Source organism: Myxocyprinus asiaticus, chromosome 19 (assembly GCF_019703515.2).
Source record: "Myxocyprinus asiaticus isolate MX2 ecotype Aquarium Trade chromosome 19, UBuf_Myxa_2, whole genome shotgun sequence".
NCBI lineage: Eukaryota > Metazoa > Chordata > Actinopteri > Cypriniformes > Catostomidae > Myxocyprinus > Myxocyprinus asiaticus.
This window is the reverse complement of record NC_059362.1, coordinates 44,696,021-44,722,494: the sequence shown is the minus strand read 5'-3', so window position 1 is coordinate 44,722,494 and position 26,474 is coordinate 44,696,021. Positions and strand designations below refer to the sequence as shown.

The window sequence follows — 26,474 nt, the reverse complement described above, 5'->3', positions numbered from 1 at the left end:
ACGAGAACTTTCATTTTGTCTCTATTTCAATCATATATGGATTTAAATTACTTTTATATGAAGTTTACTGCAATCTTTGCCTCTGAAGAATGGTATTCCAAAAAGTTGGGGTACAATGGTTTGACATAGACACACAGTAGACCTCAACCCTTAACACACAAACCTCAATAACGGTGACAATCAACAAACCTCGTTAGGTTAAAAGATGATCTCTTAACCTTACCACACAACAATTAAAAAAAACAAAACAATGACAGCATAAAGTCAGCAAACAGCAAAACAAATATGCCTATAACACTAACCACATAATTTATTCATGTTGCAATGCATGCTAAAACCTTACAAATCAGCAACATTGTTCAGTATGAAACTGTTCGTTCAGACAACATTTGGGGGGATATTGTTGGTCAAACATGTGTTTTTATGTAGATGCAAAGTAATTCACATTTTATTGTGTCTGTGACTTAAGAACCCCCATAAGATGGATAAAATGTAATTTTATTTTTTACAGTGTAGTGCAGTATGCTCTGTTGTATACTTCACATTTGGTCAAATCTGCAAAATGAATAAGCTGACACAATGTTTCATTACAAAAACTGAAGTTTATCAGTGAACAAAACAAAGGGGTAAAACATTCTTTGCATCAAGCAAATCTGAAAAGCAACGATTCTTCTACAGTCCACACAGACGCTCTAATCTTGGGTCACTTTTAGAGAACATCTGCCATGTGATGTGGGGTAAACAAATAAAAAAAAAAACACAACTCATATGCTACAAAAGGAAAGTAAGGGTAACGCTAGAGTTGTAGTCCCAATTACATTGAGATAAGTCCCGATTGAAGAGCTAAACTACGGCGTACTGCTGATACAACAGCTCACGTATCCTGTAGTAGTCATCACAATGACACCCTTCCAGACAGATACGGCCTGCTTCCGTCTGAGAGAGGGAAAGGGAGAGATTCAGAGGTCTATTCTAAAACACCCTGGAAAATTCTTCAGGTTAGTACGTACAGGGGCGTACACACAGGACGCGTTGTGTCCGCAAACAGCTAGACAGAGAGCAAGAAATTGGAATAAAATGCAGAACGCAGTAGGGCTGGATATCGTCACTATGCATCACGATATCATAATTTCATCATGATAGAAATTGCGGCAAACTCGCGAGAGAAACCTATCGTGACAGTGAATCTGCAGGTGCCTTATTTTGTCATCAGATCACAGTTTTGCTACAGAACTATGCCTTTAAAATGTACAAAAGATTTTTTTAGCGTTCTAGGATTAAATAATTTCCATTAAATATGGATTGGATCTGATGAACACATGACAGACCAAAATTTCAAGAGAGCCACAATGAATAATAAAAAATATATTTTGGTTATTTTGGTCATTAAGCACTTCATGCTTTTTTTTTTTAACATCTTATAATAGAATATAATAAATTTAAATTATGCATATTCAACCGGCGTTCTTGGATTCATATATTTTGGTTGGTATTTTTTTATATTACACATAGAATAAAATAAAATAAACTTTATACATAATTTGAATTTAGAATATTCTATTGTAAGATATTCAACCAGCTTTTTTTTGGATATATATATATATATATATATATATATATATATATATATATATATATATATATATATATATATATATTTTTTTTTTTTCGTTGGTATTTCTTTATATTACAAACAAAAAAATTTATATTTATAATTTATGTATAATTTGAAGATAATCAACTGGCTTTTTTGGATCTATATATTTTCGTTGGTATTTCTTTATATTACACATCGAAATAAATATTATAAACTTTATACTTTATCTTATAATAGTATACTATAAATTCAAATTATGCATATTCAACCGGCCTTTTTGGATTTATATATTTTCATTGGTATTTCTTTATATTACACATCGAAAAAAATAATTTAACTTTATACAATGCAATACATTTATGGAAATAATTATAAATAAACCATTGGTTTTTCATATGAGCGTTTTCATGATTATGACCGATATTTCGATGGTTTTGGTCAGTATTTGGCCGATACATCAGTGCATTCCTTTTATAAACGCAATGTTTGTGGCAGAAATGCTGAAAAACAAAAACAACAGCGAGTTAATGACCAAAAAGTAAATACAAATATCAGAAGTTTGCAAAAGCTCAACTTGTGTGTACACCCCCTTATATCAAAAATCCTAAAAGATCCTCAGCACATCATGAGGTTTACAGTAATGAGAACAATACACATGCAATCTGATTTGACTCACCCTCCTGACAGCGACCTGATTATTACAGACGAGCACGCCACCAACAAACTCTGCCTGGATTCCTTCACGCAGCAGAACCTGTTTGAAGTCCGACAGTCGCGGTTCGTTGATGAAAACGGACTGATGACCTGGAACCTGGTGAGAGCATATTTCACCGATATGAACATTTTTGGCCGATACCGATTTTAACAAAGAACTATACCAATTTTTTTGCCACTTACCTTGTTTTGTCCTCAGATTTGAAAATTTACAAATGTAAAAAATTTACAAAGATGTACAAAAGCTTTTTTTACGCTTCTAACTATAAATAATTTCCATTAAACATGGATTGGATCTTTGAACACATGACAGGCCAACATTTCTAAGAGAGCCACAGAGAAAGACACATACAAGATCAATAGATACAAAAAATAATTAAACATATTTTCATTCAAATGGGAAAAAAAAAAAAAAGCTATTTTGCATTTTTGTTTTTGCAGTTCAAAACAACAGAACATTACAATGGAAATAAAACATTACAAATTCATACAATGCTTATGTTGAGCAATTCCATGGAAATGTCAACCACATCTTGGAAAATTAAACCCTTTTAAATTCTGTATTACAGTCATATAATAATGCCGTCCAGTCCGCTAGAGGGCGCCGCTTGCTCACACAGCACTGACTGAAGCGCTGAATGCAGACTATATATTAAATGCAATCTTTTAATGTTTATTAAATCGCACAAAGCCATGTTGCAATTTCAATCTTAATTCAATCAATCATGCAGCATTAATGGATATCATACCGATATCTCAAAAGTCAAAGTCTGCAGGTTTCAAAGAGTTTTGAATGGTTTACCTCATCATGTATCCTATAGGTAAGTGCCGTTTTCTATCAGACTGTCACATCCGTTTATGGCGGTTTCTCCGCAAAATTTGAGAACGAGAAAGAATATACATGAAATATTGCATGTTATTTGGAGTGCCAACCCTTCAACATACTGTTGCTATTATTATTATTTCTGGATTGTGCATTTGAATTCACAGGGTTTTTAATATCAGCGTTTTCATGCTTATAACTGATTTGCTGATGGTTTTAATTTGGTCAATAATTGGCCGATAAATACAACTCATTGTGAACCAATGAGATTTCACAGTGGGCAGGGCTATCCGGCACAATGCCACAGAGTATACCTGACAACTTTGGACAGTTTAGACAACATTACAGATCCAATAATAAAATGTTTAAATGTTAAAAAGTAAATTGAATATTCCAGATTCAATACAACTTAAGCTCAATCGACAGCATTTGTGGCATAATGTTGATTACCACAGAAAATATTCTCAACTCGTACCTCGCCTATTTAAAAATTGTGGTTATAGTGAGACGTTTACAATGGAAGTGAATGGGGCCAGCCCATAAACGTTAAAATACAGTTTCAAAAGGATGGCAGAATGTTGACCACAAAATATTGTCAATAGAGCTTAACTTGTATTTATTCCTTTAAGTGCTAAATTTCTGACCCTTAGAGTTCCATTGTAAGTGAATGAATATAAATTAGTTTTCCGTTTGTTTAGGCATACTAAAGAAAGTCAAAATTATTCTGTGGTTATCTTTTCTCACTCACTTCATGTGCAGGCAGGGGTTCGAGGGTGGGTATGACGTCACTTTCCTCCGATATCTCCCTGTCATCTTCTCCAAACAGAGTTTTCATGGCGCGCTGGTTAGCCACGGCAATGGGCACCGTCGTCAGGTCTGTCGAGACGTCCATGGTCAGATCTGCATCCTCTGCCTCCTCTTTCGCTTCGCCTATCTCTGCGATGACACCCGTGTCCACTTTTTCCACACGCATGTCCAGAACACCATCGATCCAGGCCAGCTCTGTGTCTTTGGCTTTACAGAACTGAAGTGAACTCACCAGAGAGTCTTTCAGTCTCACCTACAAAAACAAAGAGAGACGACACATTAACAACTCATTATGAGTCACTTACAAGACAGGAGTTTAACAAAATTCAAATACAATCTTAAAGCTGCGGTGTGTAATTATTTATCACATGAGTTCAGGGTGACAGACGGGATTGTTACCTGGTAAATGTGTGTCTCACTGGTGGCATCAACAGTCTCTTGTAGTTTTGGTGTGTAAATTTTAATGTCTTTCTCACAGAAGGCCTTACAGGATTCGGCCAGATCCTGACTGGACTCAGGAGGACCATGAACGATCACCAGCTGTCTGGGTTTCATCTGGTTTATTATCTTCTTAATGGAGTCTCCGTCAGAACGGCCCTCATAGTCGATGTATGTGACTCGAGCTCTGAGGTCACAATGAATGAATGTATGAGTAAATCTGAATGGTGCATTTCAGGGTCATTCTACTATAAGTGTTGCGATGTCAGATCAATTCCACATTTCATAAATTAAATATAAATGATCAAAACACAAATGGACATGAATTTTATTAATCATTTTAAGTTTGATTGTTTGTTCATATAGACATGCCAGCTTCTATGGCTATTTTCATGGTGAAATCCAGGTTACAATATAATATTAGGAAAAAATATCTAAAAAAAAAACAAAAAAAATAAACAAATATATTTCAAATCAATTTTTAATAAAAACTTTAATACTGATTCTGGACTGGCTTTCTTATAAAAAAAAAATAAAAATAAAAAATAAACCTTTGGATACATTGTAAAAAAAATTAATAATACAGCACAATTTAACCACATAACATTATTAAGATTAAAACCTTGAAAGTTCATGTCTTCGTTGGTCTAACAGCTCTCATAAATTTGTTAAATCTTTCTAAAAAAAATAAAAAAATAAAAAGCAACAAAAATTTTTATATTTATACACACACACACACACACTACCGGTCAAAAGTTTTGAAACACTTGACTGAAATGTTTCTCATGATCTTAAAAATCTTTTGATCTGAAGGCGTATGCTTAAATGTTTGAAATTAGTTTTGTAGACAAAAATATATTTGTGCCACCATATTAATTTATTATAAAACTAAAATTTAATAAAAATAAAAAAAAAATTGAAATTGATGACTTGGACCAAATAATAAAGAAAAGCAGCCAATAAGTGCCCAACATAGATGGGAACTCCTTCAATACTGTTTAAAAAGCATCCCAGGGTGATACCTCAAGAAGTTGGCTGAGAAAATGTCAAGAGTACATGTCTGCAAATTCTAGGCAAAGGGTGACTACTTTGAAGATGCTAAAATATAACACAGTTTTTGTTTAGTCACAACATAATTCCCATAGTTCCATTTATGTTATTCCATAGTTTTAATGACTTTACTATTATTCTATAATGTGAAAAAAAAAAAAAAAAAATTATAATAAAGAATGAGTAAGTGTTTCAAAATTTTTGACCAGTAGTGTGTGTGTGTGTGTGTGTGTGTGTATATGTATATATATATTTATTGTGTAACATTTTATGGTGTCAAATGTGTAACTCATGTTCAATAAAAAATATACAGTACAAAAAAAGTAAAAGTAGATATTTTATGTAATAAGATGTTAGGGTAAATGCTCCCAAATGTAACCCCATTAAATCATATGTTTTTTTTGTTTTTTTTTAGAATAAAGTCATACAGGGTTTGTAACAACACAAGCGTAAGTAAATGATAACAAAAGGTTTTTCTCTATTATATGTTGTAAAATATATCAAAATTTACAATCCTGCCAAGCGTAGTACCAATTAAATGAAGTGTAAACTTTTTTTTTCTGTCCAAAATTTTCTGTAACAGTTTGTAACAGTCTGCAACGGTGCATAGAGTCCTCCATCTACACACACTGTATCTCATGGAGAGATGTAGTCAGGACTGACATCAGCTGTAACACAGTCACAAATACACACTAGCGCACACAAGAGCAATTCATTACAGATGGACAGAGGGTTATTAGCCATAAGTGGTAATTAGTATGTTAAAACAGACAGTGCCATAATGGTAAACGTGGTCAGGACATCTGGATAGTGTGTTTGAGAGAAAGAGATGGTTATATTTCTATGCCTCAGCAGAAGCATGGCATGTTTATCTCCATCACTGTGCTAAATTATGACACCACCACATGCCACAGTGTGAGCGCCCCCTGCAGGCCACATTTAACTCTTCCAGAACACTGCAAAGGTTTTTAAAACAGCAGGTCAGAAAATCTATTCTCTTAAAAAGCACTTCTAGGGCAGGATTCATAAATATCTTCTTATGGAAAAAAAGTTCTTAGGATAAAACAAGATCATACAAATTTGTAAGACGGTGTTAAAAAAAGAACATCACTCTTAAGCAGTCTTTTTGGGAATGCAAAAACAGTCATTAAGAACAATTTTATTCTTAAGAATGTTTTGATAATCTGATCCTGGATTCCTGATTGCACTGTAAATTTAATACTGATGTAACTTGCACATTTGTTATTCTGTAAAAACTCAAATTAGTTTTCAAAGACCCCATGAACCAGTTTGGTAAGCAAAGTTTTCTTAACTGTTGACATATTTCCGACTGAATCAGGAAGTTTGGGCTTGACATATAGCAACAGTAAAAAGCAAGGAAGTAAAAATCCTATTCATTTTTTACATAAGCAAATTGATTTTTAACCTTGGAAGAAAGAGCTACCATAAGCTACGTGGTTTATGCTTCTGTTGAAGCATAGCCACAAGATGTTTAGTGTAGATAACTACACTACCCATGATTCTGAAAAGAAAGATCCATAAATAAGAGAATCATGGCAAACAAAGCGCACCAAAAGAGATCTGCAGTAAACACCCACTTCCATGACACACTGTAAATGGTCTCCCTATACTCTTAAACTACTTGTATATTCATTTATATCTAGATATTTTACAATAAAATTAGTGCTGTCAGTCGATTTATCACGATTAATTTTTAATCACGATTAATCACATTGTTTAAATAGTTAATCGCGATTAGTCACATATTTAGAAAGTGCTTAAATTTGACACTATATTTACTTATTTTCCTGTCAAAATGCATTTATTTCCATCTTAGGACAGAACACAGAGCAATATGTAACACTAATACTTTATTAAAAGTTTTCAAACAATGCCTTCCACAGTATTAAGATAGAAATGCACTAAAATAGCACCAATTCAAGTAACATTAAACGTTTCGCAAAGTCTAAGTGGGAGTTTGAATAATTAAAAGAACTAGTCCCCCATAGGCTGAGTATTTATTGCAACGGGCATTAAATCTCTTAAACTCTCATCATCCACAATATTAATCTGCTGGTAGACTGTGGCTATACACTTTGCTATAGCAATCGTGCAGCCGGATTCAAGATTCGCCTCAGGGTGTCAATGCCAGCGTCTGTGAACTCCACATGAAAAGCGCTTGCAAACAACGTCTCATTCTGCATTTTTGTGATGGTTAAGACTTCATGTGCTTCTGTGATCATTAAACTGCACCTTACAAAGGCTGCAAAGTACTTGATTTCTGTCCCATCTGGGCTTGTTTTGTACAACAAATACAGTGGCAAGAAAAAGTATGTGAACCCTTTGGAATTAGCTGGTTTTCTGCAATAATTGGTCATAAAATGTGATCTCATCTTCAAAGTCACAAGTATAGACAAACACAATGTGCTTAAGCTAACAACACACAAGCAATTATAATATTTCACGTCTACTGAACACATCCCTTTAAACATTCACAGTGCTGTGGAAAAAGTATGTGAACCCCCAGGCTAAAGACGTCAACAAAAGCTAATTAGAGTCAGGAGCTGGCAAACCTGGCATCCACCTAATGAAAGTAGACTGGAGGTGTGGGTTAGAGCTACTTTGACTTATAAAAAGCACTCAAACATTTTGAGTTTGCCATTCACAAGAAGCATCTGCTGACGTGGACCATGCCTCGCAAAAAAGACATCTTAGAAAACCTACGATTAAGAATTGTTGCTTTGCATCAAGCTGGAAAGGGTTACAAAGTTATCTCGAACAGCTTAGATATTCATCTGTCCACAGTTAGACAAACTGTCTATAAATGGTGATGATTTAGTACTGTGGCTACTCTCCCTAGAAGTGGCCGTCCAGCCAAGATGACTCAAAGAGCACACTGCAGAATGCTCAATGAGGTAAAAAAGAACCCTAGAGTGACAGATAAAGACTTGAAGGAATCATTGGAACTGGTTAACATCTCTGTTCATGAGTCTACATCTTTAAATCGATAGTTTATTTTTCAATTGTTTTTAATTTGTATACATCATTCGCAATTCTTTTTGGGATTGTAGTTCATTCCCTCATGAAAGACATTAAGTACACAGTCTTGTCCCTTTGCTTTATTTGTCCAATTTTCAAATACTTTTTTGGTTCAAATCAAAGTTTGTATTGTTGTGATTAGGGCTGGGCGATATATCGACTGTTAACGATATAATTGAGATAAAATTGACCAATACCTAGAATATCGCAATGATTTTAATGTGCTTTAATTTGGCCATTAAGTTTCATAAAGAGCGCATCAGCAGACTAATTTCATTATCCTTCAGGGCTGCACAATTAATCAAAATAACATCAAAATGTCAAGTTGGTCATATGTGATTATTATTCCACAAAAGGCTGTGATTTAAAGACAGATAAACATGGTCTGCGTGTGATTCAGAACAAACCAGTGATGCGCTGAACTGTGCACGTGCATGGCGGCGCTCTCAGATCAGTTCACGTGCATTGTGAAATCAAAGTAATACAGGTTCAAGCATTTGCGCAAACATTAGAAACAGTTATTATACAAATCTACAAACGCGGCACAGAATAACCGAAAAGGAGACGATTGCAGCATTTCAGGAAATGCGGAACATTGTAAACTGTCAATTAAAAAGGTGACAACATTTTTCTGTCAAAATAAAATATTCTTGTTAAGTTGAAGTAAATACGGCAGCACTTTCAGTGTCAAAATAAAAGCCCCCAGGTGAAGCTGAAGTAAACAGGACAGAAATATATTACTTTTGTATAACGCAAATCTAATAATCAGAATAATGATGATACTTCAGCATTATATTATTATAATAAACCTGACGTGTCACACAGTAATAATTTAGTGAAGTAGCTTTGCACAAAAATGTATTAGTAGAAACATTTGAAGATAAATAATGCTTTTTATTAAGCTACTATGTATCATTTTAAATGAAATATAATTCTAAAGTGCATATCAATGAAATGTATTTAATTTCATTCTCCCTTGTGATTATTTAATGAAAAATGAATTATCTTTAAAAAGATTTTTATTTAATGTCTTTAAAATATTGAATCTACTTGGCTACAGTGGCTGTTTGGATGAAATGATGGTTCCTCTGATTAAAATAAAAACAACATTTGAGCCATTTTAGAGCAAATACATAATTATCGAGATATATATACTGAATATTGTCAATAGGCTGTAAAATATCGAGATATAATTTTATAAGACATAACGCCCAGCCCTAGTTGTGATTCACCTCTGAGCTGGTTGGTTTGGTTCATGGCTTACAACTCTTAAGAAGGATTTTATGTATGAACAAAATTAACGGGAAAAATACTTCCGGAACTAAGACCGCTGAAAAAGTTTGCGGGTACTGTTACGCTCTATAGACCACTTATGTCACAGTCATTAACATGATTCGCAACTTGCTAGTCAGTTACAGGTGATATTAGAGCGAGGGACATTCTCATTTCAGAGAGAATTTGATTTCACAAAACCTATGTAGTGGAGCATCAATTTTATTTGGTAGAGACGAGACTGTAAGTTTACATCTACTAAAGGTTACTCAAAGTCCCCATGAAATCAAAACTGAAGTAATCTGCCATGATTTGTAATAATAATCAGACTGATGGTGATTTCACAAAGCTTTTAAACCATGTGTAAGTATCTGATAAGCATTGAGCAGGCAGGTCCTCACCTGATGTCTAGTGTTTGTGTTGTACTGATGCATTTGGTGGGTACGTCAGACAGGTCTTGATCCATGTGCTCTTCTCCGTTTGTCATTCCAGACTCCAGTTTACTCTTCTCCTCTTCAGTGGCCTGAAGCTCTGGAACCAAAAACTCCTCTGGCCTGGGGTTAGAGTTCAGAGGTAAATGCAGAGCTCACATATTCTATATCCATATATTTCAGAAGAAAGTAAGTCATATGGGACTGGACTAAAATGAGGGGGGAGTAAATGATGACAGAACTTTCCTTTTTGGGTGAACTCTCTCTTTAAGGACTCAAAAAGACAACAATAAAGAACTCACCGGATGATCTCCCCATACTCATCCCATTTGATCCTCTCCTCATGTGTGGGGAACATGGGGTAGGTCTTCTTGGCCTGTTTGAAGAAGCTGCCCTTCCTCCCTCCCTCCCCCTTCATCATCAGGTCGTGATGTTTGGTCTTCACCACCGCCGGCTGCTCTATATCATCCTCCATATCGCTCTCATCGCTCGAGTCCATATCCACCCTAAACATGAATGCAGAACACGTAAAAATAAAAATAAAAACTTTTCAGATTTCCTGATTGGTCAATTGCCCCATTCTTCGGTCAAATATTTTTGCATAATGTCTCCTAACCTGTACATTTTTTCACAATTTGTTTTTCAAGAAATTACCTACAGTACAGTACAATTGCTAAATTAAGTTAGAAAGTCTTTGTTTGATCAGCAGTGCATTCAGAGTAAATTAACACAGTCTTTCTACTCACTCTTTCGCCTGCTCCAGCTTTTTGGCAGCTTCTTTCTTCAATTTCTCTTTCTCCACATATTCCTCCAGCTCTCGTCCCTCCAGCCTGCAGCGCTTTCTTATCTGGTTTAGTTTAAGATAAACAATAACAACAAAAGCTTATTATAAGAATTCCTACACCGTCCTAAGGTTTTTAAGACCTCTAAACATTAACAGTCCCCGCTATCTAGGGAGCCTGGGTAGCTCAGTGACTATTGACGCTGACTACCACCCCTGGAGTCACGAGTTTGAATCCAGGGTGTGCTGAGTGACTCCAGCCAGGTCTCCTAAGCAACCAAATTGGCCCAGTTGCTAGGGAGGGTAGAGTCACATGGGGTAACCTCCTTGTGGTCATGATTAGTGGTTCTCGCTCTTAATGGGGCACATGGTAAATTGTGCGTGGATCGCAGAGAGTAGCATGAGCCTCCACACGCTGTGAGTCTCCACGGTGTCACGCACAGCAAGCCACGTGATAAGATGCACGGATTGACGGTCTCAGAAGCGGACGCAACTGAGACTTGTCCTCTGCCACCCGGATTGAGGTGAGTAACCGCGCCACCACGAGGACCTACTAAGTAGTGGGAATTGGGCATTCCAAATTGTGAGAAAAGGGCTGAAAAAAAATAAAAATTCACTATTCACTATCATTAATTCACAGGTTACAGTTTTGCAAAGCCAGACTTTCAAATATCAGAATAAAGTCTGGTCCATATGGTAGTTTAGGCCACGTCCAGTCATTTTAAAAAAATGAAGTTTATGCCATCATCCACACTAGAATGCTGTTTTCCTCCACCGAAAACAGATCATTTTAAAAATGCTCTTTATAACCGCATACTTTGGAAACGATGACGTTAGGAAAATGAAAAGAGTTTTCAAACTTGAATGGATAACATTTAGTCTTTTTTTAAGTTTGTTGGAAGGTGTGTCCTCCACATGAAATAGCATAAGCAGGTAAATAACATGTATATGTATATATGTAGTAATTATATACTGTATAGTTGTCAAAAAGGTCTTAGGAAAAGAAATGTGTGATACAGCATGTTTATCATTTTCAACTAAAAAGAGAGATGCCTCATTTTTTTGGGGTTAACAGTAAGTGGTGTAATTCTGAAAATGTCATATATATATATATATATATATATATATAAAAAGTTTTTAACCAGTTACAAGCATTTAAATATAAAGTTTTAACTCCAGAACAATTGAAAGGGACAATTTTTGGTTACGTTCTGCAAACAAATTTGTTTGTTTTCGTTTTTGGTCCCTGATCATCACATATGTCGAATTTTGACAAACTATTTTAACACCTAAAGTAATTTAATTTAGCATATTCATGCCATTACAAGTGGCTTCAACGGTCAATTTAGAGTTATTTCTATCTCGGATCTTTAGTGACCCGGGACCTCATTCCACCCACTGTACCTCATCCATTTTTTGGAGTTGTGCCCACACCTCTTTAGTATTACCCAACCTTTCTCTTATGAATAGTGTAACACCAAAAAATGCCAAAATTGCAACCAAAAAAACATACAAAAAAGCAACAATTATAATTGCTTATCAAATGTGTATAGGGTCATTAGTGACCTGAGATATGCGAGAGTCGCTTTTTTCGGCATCCATACATCATATTTTCATTCCATGCGTGTACACATTGTACATGTTATTTGTCACTCAAGGCGGTGCTGATGTGTCAGTGATTGACTTGATTGACATTTGACATTGCTATTTGATGAAGAAACAACATGGAAGTAAACTATAGCAAGTGTAACACATGAACATTATGATATGGCTATTGTCATTTGGGTGTACTACTGAAATGATATAAGCTGTGTAACTATTTAGACTCAATAAGTGCCTGAGAAAATACATATGTGTATCTTATGTGTATCTTATGCGTTATGTGTAGCTCAATATGTGTTTGACAGTCAGTTACTGTACGTCTCATGAAATTTCAGTGTGAAAGTAATAAATCCTGTTCTAGATTTGTCCAGATTTGTTGCATTTCCTCTTTCATATATGAAAAATAAAACATCAAAATATATTCTATTCTATTTATGTCTAATGGGCATTTTGTTGATCCATTGGTGATAGATATACGTCCCGGGTCTCTAAACAAACCCAATTATGTAATAATGTTTGGTGAAATAACAATGCATATAAGGGTTAAATGTAAAACAAATAAAATTCATAGCCATCAATTTCACACATATGAAGTACAGTTATAAAATGTGTTATTTAAGAAAGGCAAGGTGAAAAAAAGCATCAATCTGCAATGCGACATGCATAGGAACGGAATGTCCATCGACCAAATACGTGGCGCATTGCGACACTGGGTAGATTTCTTGATTTTTTTGTGCGATCAAGTTTGTTTTGCGTCAGTCTTGACAGATTTAGTTGTTGTTCTGAAAACTTTACTAAATAATGACTTTATCTCTCCCACTGGCCACTTACGTTAGCAGTTCCTGGTTCGAGAGCAGCAAGTTTTAGTAAATTTGGCCCAGAACGGCATTTCTATGGTGGAAATGTGCCAAACAGGGCCAAATTGGGCACCGGCTGTGGCACAATTGGGACATGGCTTTACACTGGAGTTTTTCAGTATTCATTCTGAATACAAACATCTCCTTCCAATGAAATAAAAGACTAAAAGGAAGACAGACATTATGAAAATACCATCTCATATCTCATACCTCCAGATCTATCCTCTTCTCTCCCGGGTTATCGATGAGGTAGCGTGCCAGCGTACCCGGTGTGGTCCGGTAGGTGAGGATCACCGAGTTTTTAGCATCCTGGCACCACTGAATGAAGAGTTCCCGTGAGAAGCCGGACTCTAAATCAGGCTGACTGCACAGAACCACTTTCGGGCTGGGCACACGGGACAGATCAGCCAGACTGTGACAGAGTGAGAGGTGGCGGAACTGGAATGGATTGTTGCGTTTGTCCTCAAAACATCGCATAAGCTTATCGCTCATCCACTCTACCTGTGAGAGAACAATATAACTCACGCTGTGTTACAAAGACCCGAAAGGTACTTTATGAAGGTTTCTGAACACAAACACTTCGAATTACGCAAGCTCGATTTCTAGTAACACAAACTTAAGTGCCTTTTGAAAAGTAACGCACATTTTTTTTCTTTACATTTTCTCCCCAATTTGGTATGCCCAATTCCCAGTGCGCTCTAGGTTCTCGTGGTGGTGTAGTGACTCGCCTCAATCTGGGTGGCGGAGGATGAATCTCAGTTGCCTCCGCGTTTGAGACAGTCTTATCACGTGGCTTGTTGAGCGCGTTACCGCGGAGACCTAGCGTGTGTGGAGGCTCACGCTATTCTCCGCCGCATCCACGCACAACTCACCACGCACCCCACCAAGAGCGAGAACCACATTATAGCGACCACAAGGAGGTTACCCTAACGTGACTCTACCCTCCCTAGCAACCAGGCCAATTGGTTGCTTAGGAGACCTGGCTGGAGTCACTCAGCACACCCTGGACTCAAACTTCAGACTCCAGGAGTGGAAGTCAGCGTCTTTACTTGCTGAGCTACCCAGGCCCCCAAGAGCATGTTGGCCAAGCATTCGTGTCCATACTTTAAACTTGCATACAGTATATTTCTGGACTAAAGTGACCAAATTTGACAAATCAGATACATTTTTTTTGGTTTTATCTTGTTTTGTTTTTTTAAACAATAGTGTATTATATATTAAACGCCACTTTCAGGCCGTTTACAACATGTATAATGTATCATAACAGAAAAGTAACATTTTAAATCAACCTATGTGACATCAAGTTTTTCTACAGAAAAAAACAAAACTTTTTTTTTGTTGTCCTAACTCCTAAACATGTAATTTGGGTTCTGTTCACTCTACTTCTCTTTGAAAAGTCAAATTTTATTCCACTAGATGGCAGCAAGCACTAGAAAAAAAGAATAATTTCTCTATCACATTCCATCACAATATACAGATCTGAAATGCAGGTGGCGCTCTAACACATTTTAGCCCTCACAGATGTGCTTGTCCATAGACATTCAGTCTTATTTTCAGTTCATGCACCACCCTCATTGTTTGATTGAATATCTCGGCCTCTGAGTGGACTAGAAGCTCAATCTAGGTGCCATTAGAAAGCTGAAAGAAAGCTTCTCACCTTTGTGATGATATATAACATTTTATCATCAATAGTCGAAAACATATGATGAATTGTTTTGCATTCTTTTCCTTCTGGATGGCATATTTTGTTCTGGATATCTAAGATATAACATTGGATTATTCAGCCAAGCAAGCTCACAGACAAGTAAAAATGGCTCATTGTTTAGAAAACTTCCTAAGGTAAAAGCAGTTATAGGGTTTTTGGTTACTTGGGGCTTTCAGCAGCAGTTATCGGAGCATAAACAAGACATTTGTATTTGATGACTTACAGAAATCATATTCCACTTTGTGATTCTTTTGAAAATCTTTCAAACAGTGGTATTAGGGAGACAAAATAAACTATACAGTCACATTTCTGAGAATGAGCGCTTTCATTTGATATATGACTTGGTGCTATGTGAAGGTCTTTTATTTTCATATAAATATTTCTACCCCATTACCTTTAGGGGGCGCTAATTTTCAACGGAAATATTGTAAGGCCTTATTTTGTTAGTGATGGTTATCTCTGAGAAGTTCAGATTCTAAGCTTTCAAATGATACCTCTTATGCCTGACTTATGTATACGTAGACTTTAACATTTTAAGCGTAAACTTTTTTCACGATATAGCACCCCCCTTTGGACCTGCTGGCGGGTCCATAGAGTTTAAGGGATTAAGAAAGAAAATGGTGTCATTTTTGATTTCATGAAGAAGCTAAAGAGCAACAGTGACAGGACTTGAATCACAGTATGACGGCAAGACCTGCGACTTTGAGAATTCCACCACGTTGTAGCTGACATTGTTGAGCAGGGCAAGTGAGTAGACGCCTAGTCCTGCATCTTTGGTCCTCCAGATCTGATCTAGGAGTTGAGCGAGCTCCAGTACACGTCCCGCTGTATCCACAGCGATCAGCACGTTGCCATCACCACGGAGGGTCTCCATGACATTGGCTGGAGGGGAGCGCAAAACATCAACTCTTAATCACGTGTCAAAGGAGTCAAATTGTTTCTTCCAGATGTTTTGATATAAAATAATTCAATGTACTATGAAAACAGATTGTAGGTTTCAGAACTCAAAACTTATGAAGTCTGATCTGAACAATTTGAGCGGCACATTTCAGCGTGGATTGTTTAGGGCAGGGGTTTTCAAACTTGTTGATGCCAAAGACCCCCCCCCAAATATGATGATCCCCTTGCGAGGAATTATTTATTTTTTCCTGAAAATATTTCAGATCCCCTAGCATCCCCTTGTGGCCCCCTGGGAGTCCCTGGGCCCCAGTATGAAAACCCCTGGTTTAGGGAATCTGTCATAATGTAATTCAGGATTGAGGAGCCAACATTTACATAAATGGCTTTAAAGGCAGAAAGAATGGCCAGTTTAATTATAAGGGTCAGGGAGAAAGTTTTTGGCGGACCTCAGGGGAAAAAATTGACAAAAACAGGTTTTAGAACTTACTGAGCAGTTGCTCGTCTCGCTGTTTTCTACGAGGCTGCACATACGAGGCGTTGAAGGAGTCGGTGATGAGAAGAGATGGTCTGCTGATCGTTTCCAGAGAGCAACCGTTCAGATGTCTAAGAGGATACAGGAAATATCACACTAACAACGGTTTAATCTACATGCATTACATCTAAAGGAGTGATGCCGTTTACACTTACATCTCTCTCTTGTGGTTGAAATCCACAGCATATACAATCTCTTCCTCACCATCCTTAACGATTTTCCAGATAGTGCCTCCGATCATGTGACCCGCAGGAAGAGGGGTGATGGACAGACCGTGACCTTTTCCTGTTTGTTTACAGATTAAGATCAATTTTCAAACTTTTGGACATAGAAGACTTGATATTACAATAATGTCTTCTCCTGTCAAGAACTAAATAGTTTCCTCAATGCCTTATATGCAAATAAAGAAATTAGAAAAGCAATATCAGCTAGATGACTTCCACTTAAACGTTTCCCCGCAATGAAAGCATTTTATTTCAGTAGTGGTCACGCAATGACTTGCCGCTGTATCAAATGGTTTGAACACGTTTGACTCAAAACAAGAGCGCTGTGAGCTGACATTTGCTCATGCGATTCTCAGTGTTCTGAGGAGAAATCAGACACGAGGGGCTCGAAATCGCGCAACAAAGAGTGGGTGCGATCCTGTGAAGGGCCATGGAAGTGTGCAGCGCGCATCTGTGAAGGTGCACGCTCAATAGCGGTTTTAACCACCAGGGGCCCGGATGTCGGGGGAGGGCCCCTGGTGGTTAAAACCACTATTATTGATCAGCAAAAACTGCTTGAGGTTGACATGTTGTTCTGGGTACTGTACACACGTGAATACGCTGTTGTCTGTGCTCTCAGAGCGCTTCATGCCAGAGGTCCGCTGGGTTCGGGTCAGTTTTTCAAGTAGGACTTTGAGTTCGGGTTTGTAATTTATGAAAATATATATAGGCTTCCGAACTTGTTTCGCCCACGTGCTCTCACTCACAAAAACGCACGAATGGATAAGTTAGGAGCCGTTCACACCGAACGCGTTTTTGCGTGCAGCTGCTCTGTTCTTCCATTGTTTTCCTTTGTAAACACGCACTGGACAAACGTCCTTGACTGCTGCACCGCATCATGCTCTTTCTTCAGGGTCTCACGCAGGACTGGCACATTTTTAGACACTGTGTCAAGTTAAAAGAACGTCAGGTCTCAAAAACGCATGTTGAGACACCTGCGTTCCGTTTCAATCGTTGCGCTGCGTCTAGATTTGCTTTTAGCGCAAGTGTCACAAAGATTTAACGTTAACAAAGAGGTGAATGTTACATTGTTTAATATTATTCCAGATTGTTTCTGCATCAAGCAGAACAAGTTTCAGCGCCTGATAAACGGCAATGTTTTTTGTTTTTTCTGCTCTAGTGTGCTGAGGGGCCACCGTGCCTTGTATGCTTATTGCTACAATACTGTTACGAATTTTGCTTACGATGCTTACATAAAATACTGCCTTTTGCAACATGTTGAACAATACAATGTAACCTCCAGGTGAAAGTAAAATAAATAAGACAGAAATATATTACTATTGTATACAACAAATCCTCAAAGTAATAATAATAATAATGTATAATGTTATAATGACAAACTGGACAAAAATAAATAATTGTTGGTTTATAATGATAATAAATAACTGAATTCCAAAATGTTAGTGAGTGAAGCAGTAGGTTTTGCACACCCTGTTCATTAAAAAATAAAAAATAAATTTTTTTTAATATATGTTTGAATGTACTTGGCTACAATGGCTGATGAATTATGAATGAATTCATAATTATTATTTAAAATCAATTTTATGTAATTTAAGCCTAAAATGGGGCTTAGTCGGTTGCTTGGGGCCTCACAAATCGTAAATACGCCCCCGTGCACACTCCAAAGCTTTAGAGAACCAAGTCACACGTAACTATGTAATCATTTAAAAATGATCGATGCAATTGAATCAGCGAGTGAACCGTTACACCCCTATATTTTATATAATTAAAAGACAACAGATATATCTTCTTACCTTTTAGGTTGACTATCTGTGAATATTTTAACTGCTGAATTTTGTCAAATGCTGAATCCACATCATCCAGGGTAAACAGACTGAAATCCTCTGTGTTGTGTCGAGACTGTGAAAGCAAATAAGGAGTCACACATTAATCTTCTATAAATGAGCATTTAAAACTATCAGAATGTTTCTCTGCCTCATGCTGACATTATTTAATGTGTGTATACTGCTGCCAGTTGATTAATGTTTTTTAATCGCGATTAACCGCAAATTTTGAAAGTGCTGAAATATGACTCTATATATTCTTCTTTTTCTGTCAAAAAGCATTTATTTCCTTATTAGGAAAGAAAACCAAACTATATGTAACAATATAATGCTTATTAACATTTTCCAAACAAAGCCCTCCACAGTATTAAGATAGAAATGCACTAAAATAGCACCAATTCAAGTAACATTAAACATTTCCCAAAGTCTAAGTGGGAGTTTGACCAGTTGAAAGAACTAATCCTTCATAGGCTGAGTATTCATTGCAATGGGCATTAAATCTCTTAAACTCTCATCATCCACAATATTAATCGCCTGGCAGACTGTGGCTATACACTTTGCTATAGCAATCGTGAAGCCGCATTCACATTTGCATCCGCAGCATCAAGCACCGCTTTGAACAGCACGTGAAAAGCACTTGCAGACAATGACTCATTCTGCATTTTTGTGATTAGGGGTTTGGGTAAAAATATATACTTTCCGATGCATCGCGATCTTCGTTTGAATGATCTCTATATCGATTCTTAAATCCCAAGATCAATCTTTCACTCTATGTGGCAACTCTCTATAATGCAACCAAATCTCACGCTGTGTGACTAAAAATGTCTATGATTTGCCGCTGGCTAGTAAATGTTCAGATTTCACTCACCAGTGATTGAGTAGTATAGTGTAGTATTACTTTTACTGCAGGCTGAAAGTAAAAGTTTGGTTAAACTCATTCGGTGTGTCCAAGGACAAGATCCACGGATCCATATGTCATTGAATAAATGTATTTTTTTCACCCCTTTTTCTCCCCAGTTTGGAATGCCCAATGCGCTCCAAGTCCTCGTGGTGGCGGAGGACGAATCTCAGTTGCCTCCGCATCTGAGACCGTCAATCCACGCATCTTATCACGTGGCTTGTTGAGCGCGTTACAGCGGAGACATAGCGCATGTGGAGGCTTCATGCTATTCTCCACGGCATCCACGCACATCTCACCACGTGCCCCACCGAGAGCGAACCACATTATAGCGACCACGAGGAGCTTACCCCATGTGACTCTACCCTCCCTAGCAACCGGGCCACTTTAGTTGCTTAGGAGACCTGGCTGGAGTCACTCAGCACACCTCAGATTCAAACTCGCTACTCCAGGCGTGGTAGTCAGCGTCTTTACTCGATGAGCTACCCAGGCCCAATAAATGTCTCTTTTAATACCCTTTCTATTTCTTACAGTCAGTTCTTGATTTAAAATACAAAAAAAAAACCATTTAATTCTAATCACACAAGGATGTGCCAAATAAATTATGCACGTCTTGTCTTGTTATATGCACTTACTGGCTGATGCAGGTAGTCTTAAAGAGACATTACCGATTTAGCACATGTTCTACATATCAATGTAAATACTTGTAAATAGTACAAATTATGCAAGTAAACAATAAAAATGTAACAAAGAAATATATGCAACATAATATATGAAATTTCAAGACAGTAATTGATGGAATAGACTGAATTTAAACATTTTTCAAACACTAAAATGTGAACAATTTGATGAAAAACTTAAATTAATATTTTCAAATTGTACCTAGAAGGGTTGCCTAGAAGTTTCCTTTACAATTAAGAGCATTAGCTGAGAGAGAATTTCTTTCATATGTACACTATATGGACAAAAGTATTGGGTCACACCTCTTAATCATTGAGGAGAACGTTTCCTGCCTGACTGCATTGTGCCAACTGTAAAGTTTGGTGGAGGAGGGATAATGCTATGGAGTTGTTTTTCTGGGGTTGGCCTAAGCCCCTTAGTTCCACTGAAGGGAATTGTTAATTCCTCAGCTTACCAAGACATTATGGAAAATTCTATGATTCCAACTTGGTGGAAACAGTTTGGGGAAGGCCCTTTTCTGTTCCAGCATGACTGTGCCCCAGTGCACAAAGCAAGGTCCAGAAAAGCATGGTTGGATGAGTTTGGTGTGGAAGAACTTGACTGGCCCACAAAGAGCCCTGACCTCAACCCTATCGAACACCTTTGGGACGAACTAGAACGGAGATTGCGAGCCAGGCCCTCTCGTCCAACATCAGTGTCTGACCTCACAAATGCTCTTCTGGAAGAATGGGCAAAAAAATCCAACAGACACACTCCAAAATCTTGTAGAAAGCCTTCCCAGAAGAGTGGAAGCTGTTATAGCTGCAAAGGGGGGACCAACTCGATATTAATGCCTATGGATTTAGAATGGGATGTCATAAAAGCTCCTGTAGGTGTAACGTGTCGCCTGTCCCAATACTTTTGTCCATATAGTGTATGTACCTATATGAATTGATATCGGAATCGAAATCTGTATCAATACCCAGCCCATTTTGTCCCATCTCAGCTGGTTTTGTACATCAAATAGCATTAAGAGGTGCTTTCTTTATCATTTAATCAATGACATGGAATCGCTGTTGTGTGTGCTTGTGTGTGTTGTGGTGTGTGTGTCAGTGTAATGACTCGGGGCGGACACATCGCAAAGGTTCTGCCCTACTCCAACCAGCGTTCAGCTCTCACACGGATCTGAATAAAATGTCAGAATCCTATGTCAAACCGTTAAATACGTTAATCACAATTTTTTTTTAAATGTTTTAATCGTATGTGTTGACGCGTTAACTTTGACAGCTCAAATGGAAAAAAAGGAGACATGAATGGGGTTGTAAAAGACAACAACAAACAATTCAATGTACCAAGACAGTACCATTTACAAATGAGATTTTCATTATCAGGTTCATTCTCACCTGATAGAGATCGTACATGAACATTTGGCCCATCTTATAGACAGGTATGGTGGCGTAGATGGTGCAGTTAAGCCCCAGTTTTCCTACAGCGTACGGCAAAGCGCCCAGATGCAAATGATCAGGGTGAGAGAGCAACACTGCGTCCACCTGATGAACATACCTGAACGAGACAAGACAGGAAGTGCACATCACATTCAGGAAGTGCTCTAAATAATTTCAGACATTCTTATGAGTGTCTCATACCGTTTCAGGGAGTCTATGATGTCCATGGAGAAGCTTTCATCCCAGCCACAGTCCAACAGGAAGCGGAACTCGTCCACCTGTAACAGGTAACACAGAGCTGATTCCTCCTGGACGCCAGACAAAGCGGTCAGCTTGATGATGGACGTCATTCTGCTATCTGACCAATCACACTGTAAAGACAGAACACACAACATCAGAACATTAACACAGTGAACATTTTAAACACAACACCAACATGAATGTGTTCTTGAAGATTTGTTTGTATTGTATCTTAATAATCAGCCTGACAGTCAACTGATTATTTCCCAGAAGTCAGATAGTAATAAAAAGAACCAAAACATAAAATGGTACTAGCATGAATTTTTGGTCAAATACCATATTTATATATATATATATATATATATATATATATATATATATATATATATATATATTACACACACTAGCGGCCAAAAGTTTGGAATAATGTACAGATTTTGCTGTTTCGGAAGGAAATTGGTACTTTTATTCACCAAAGTGGCATTCAACAAAGTATAGTCAGGACATTACTGATGTAAAAAACAGCACCATCACTATATGAAAAAAGTAATTTTTGTTGAAATCTAGACAGCAGCCATCACTCCAACACCTTATCCTTGAGTAATCATGCTAAATTGCTAATTTGGTACTAGAAAATCACTTGCCATTATATCAAACACTGTTGAAAGCTATTTGGTTCATTAAATAAAGCTTAACATTGTCTTTGTGTTTGTTTTTGAGTTGCTACAGTATGCAATAGACTGGCATGTCTTGGTCAAAAAAATGGCAACAACAAAAAAAACACCAAAAAAAAAGAAACAGCTTTCTCTAGAAACTCATCCGTCAATCATTGTTTTGAGGAATGAAGGCTATATAATGCTTGAAATTGCCAAAAAACTGAAGATTTCACACAAAGGTGTACACTACAGTCTTCAAAGACAAAGAACAACTGGCTCTAACAAGGACAGAAAGAGATGTGGAAGGCCAGATGTACAACTAAACAAGAGGATAAGTACATCAGAGTCTCTAGTTTGAGAAATAGACGCCTCACATGTCCTCAGCTGACAGCTTCATTGAATTCTACCCGCTCAACACCAGTTTCATGTACAACCCCAATTCAGAAAATGTTGGGACAGTATGATAAATGCTAATAAAAACAAAAAGGAGTGATTTGTAAATTATATTCACCCTTTGAATTATACTTAAAGCACTACAACTACACATTATATGATGTATTTCCTTTCAATTTCAAATTAGATGATTGCAACATGCTCCAAATAAGTTGGGACAGTCGATGTTTACCACTGTGAAACATCACCATTTCTTCTAATAACACTTATTAAGCATTTAGGCACTGAAGACACAAGTTTGTTAAGTTTAAAAAGTGGAATTTTCCCCCATTCATCCACTATGTAGGTCTTTAGCTGCACAATTGTACGGGGTGCTGTGTGCGTATCAGAACTGCAGGCACGCCAATCTAGCACCTGCAATCTCTGCTTATTCGGCCATGCACTTGAAATCCGGGCAGTGTGTGGTTTGAAGTTGTCCTGTTGGAAAATGCAGGGACGTCCCTGGAAAAGACGGTGCTGGATGGCAGTATATGTTGCTCCAAAATTTGTACATGTCTGTCAGCATTCATGGTGTTCTCACTGCTATGGGCACTGACACACCCCTGGCCCATACAGACACTGGCTTTTGGACCTGATGCTAATAACAGCTTGGATGGCCCTTTTCCTCTTTGGCCCGGAGAACACAATGGCAGTGTTTTTCAAAAATGTTTGGAAATGTGGACTCTTCAGACCAAAACACACAGTTCCACTTTCCATCTAAGATGAGACCGAGCCCAGAGAAGTCATCAGCGCTTCTGGACAGTGTTGATGTATGGCTTCTGCTTTGCATAGTAAAATCTTAATTTGCATCTGTGGATGCAGCGGCGAGTGGTGTTGACTAACAAAGGTTTACTAAAGTTATCCCAAACCCATGTTCATGATATCCATTACAGATGAATGATGTTTTTTAAGACAGTGACGTCTGAGGGATCAGAGATCACACGCATTCAGAAATGGTTTTCGTCTTGCCCTTTACGCACAGAGATTTGACCAGATTCCATGAATCTTTTAACTATATTGTGCACTGTAGAGGGTAAAATGCCCCAAATCCTTCCAATTTGTCATTGGGGAACATTGTTCTCAAAGTGCTGCATTACTTGCTGAAGCATCTGTTGGCAAATTGACAAGTCTTGAATGATCCTTGCTCTTGAAGGACTAGGCTGTTTATGGAGGCTCCTTATATACTATAACACCATTGCCTCACCTGTTTACCATCTCCTGTTTCACATCGCCTCATTTCAACTCGTCAAATTGTTATTAGTCTTAAATTGCCCGTCTCAACTTTTTTGGAGCGTGTTGAAATTACTGTACATAAAAATAACGATGAAATTCAATGAAAAACATAGTTGTAGTGTGTAGTTGTAGTGCTTTCAATAAAGCAAAGGGTGAATATAATTTACAAATCACTCCTTTTTGTTTTTATCAGCATTTTTCATACTGTCCCAACTTTTTTGGAATTGGGGTTGCACAACAGTAAAGAGGAGACTCAGGGGTGCAGGCCTTATGGGAAGAATTGCAAAGAAAAAGCCACTTTTGAAACAGAAAAACTAAATGTTAGAGTGGGCAAAGAAACACAGACGTTGAACAACAGATAATTGGAAAAGAGTGTTATGGATCTTAACCCCATTGAGCTTTTGTGGGATCAGCTAGACTGTAAGGTGCATGAGAAGTGCCCGACAAGACAGACACATCTACGGCAAGTGCTACAGGAAGTGTGGGGTGAAATGTCACCTGAGTATCTGGACAAACTGACAGCTAGAATAACAAGGATCTGCAAAGCTGTCATTGCTGCACGTGGAGGATTTTTTGATGAGAAATCTTTGAAGTAGTTTAAGAAGTTCTGAACATTTTTTTTTTTTTTTTTAATTGTAATAGTAATTTTTCACATTATTAATGTCCTGACTATACATTGTGATCAGTTTAATGCTACTTTGGTGAATAAAAGCACCAATTTCTTTCCATAAGAGCAAAATCTGTACATTATTCCAAACTTTTGTCCACCAGTCTATATATGTATATACTGTATGTTTATTGCAATACGTGTTTTAGTACAATGGGATTATTTTAAATGTACTTTACAATCAGGGTAATCCTTCAGTAATACCATGTTTTTTGGACATGCACCATGGTATTCTGTGAAGCACCTTGAAATACCATTTTATAAACATGGTATTCAATCAGTACCATGGTATTTCATCCAATTTTGTAAACCATTTACAAAAACAGCATATTATAAAAACAACATACAAAAACATGCATTTTTTTTCCCGAACAAATAAACACAATGATAACACTATGTAACACAGTTTTTGTTCCTGGGTAGTAAGTGTTATTTCCTAATTGCTTATGCCTCAAAAGTATAGAAAATGTCTATTATTCCCCACAAACTTTGCTTTTGTGACCAGGACAGTGATATTTTGAAATGTACCTATTTCCAATGAGAAACGGGCGAATGTGTCTTTTTGTTCACATAAAGTCAGAAAAAAACAACATTTGAATCCAAAATCCTTCTTTATCTGTGGTCCGACGAAGACACCGGCTTTGACCTTTGCCTCAGACAGCTTAGGGAAGAAGTCTTGAAGGTACTTGAAGGCTGCCGACTGCTTATCTAGAGCTCTGACAAATTGTTTCTTATGGCCCAATTTGATGTGCAATGGTGGCATCAGCACCTTCTGGGGGTCCACCAGTGGCTCCCGCTTGACGTCGTTCCTCCTCACAGAGAACTCGGTCCACTGTGGCCAGTCCCGTCTGTGGTAGTGTGCCTTGGTGTCCCTGCTGTCCCAAAGGCAAAGATAGCAGGGAAACTTGGTAAAACCGCCTTGGAGACCCATCAGGAATGCCACCATTTTGAAGTCTCCTATGACCTCCCAGCTGTACTCATCATACTTCAAGGCGTCCAGCAAGGTCTTGATATGTATCCACTTAGCAGCTGGAAATAAACTGAACTGGTTGGCTTAAGGCCCCTGTATTTATACTACTATTTATATTACTGGAAAGTTCTAGAAGTTACTCCAAGTTTACTCAGCACTGAATCTATCTGGAATGTTCTGGAAAATAGGTAAATTTCAAAATATCACTGTCCTGGTCACAAAAGCAAAGTTTGTGGGGAATAATAGCCATTTTCTATACTTTTGAGGTATAAGCAATTAGGAAATAACACTACCCAGGAACCAAAAAAAATAAAAATACATTTGTTACACGGTGTAACAGGTGAGTTCAGGACTGTACAGTTGATCTAGCCAGATTTACAAGGAATAAATGATTACGTATGTATTCCAAGACATAACTGATAAAATCACCTCTTAATTTAAAACTTCTCACATCTAACTGAATGAAAACAACAGGCAGCCTATCATATATACAGATTAGCTTCAAAATCGGACAACGCTTGTGTAAAAAAAGTTTGCATACCCGTATCTTGCAGTGTCACCTTTGATTTCAGACGGTTTGATAGCTAATAAGTGCATGAAAAATCATCTTTAATTGATATTTGTAACTCAACTGTGTAGCATGAGTCCAGCAGCCATTACTCTTCTCCTGACGTCATT

General features: G+C 37.4%; 1 protein-coding gene across 1 annotated transcript; it reads right to left on the bottom strand.

Moving 5' to 3' along the window:
* Window positions 1–292: 292 nt before the first annotated feature.
* On the bottom strand, window positions 293–26,474 carry LOC127409622 (cleavage and polyadenylation specificity factor subunit 2). The gene is made up of 15 exons (XM_051644312.1): window positions 26,338–26,474; window positions 21,800–21,969; window positions 21,557–21,716; window positions 18,566–18,671; window positions 16,704–16,833; window positions 16,504–16,619; window positions 15,811–15,998; window positions 13,622–13,912; window positions 10,918–11,018; window positions 10,474–10,677; window positions 10,142–10,294; window positions 4,341–4,566; window positions 3,883–4,194; window positions 2,274–2,408; window positions 293–936 (listed from the first exon to the last, which is right to left on the bottom strand). Exons 2-15 carry the CDS (start codon window positions 21,946–21,948, stop codon window positions 844–846), a joined length of 2,364 nt encoding a protein of 787 aa, XP_051500272.1. The 5' UTR covers window positions 21,949–21,969; window positions 26,338–26,474; the 3' UTR covers window positions 293–843.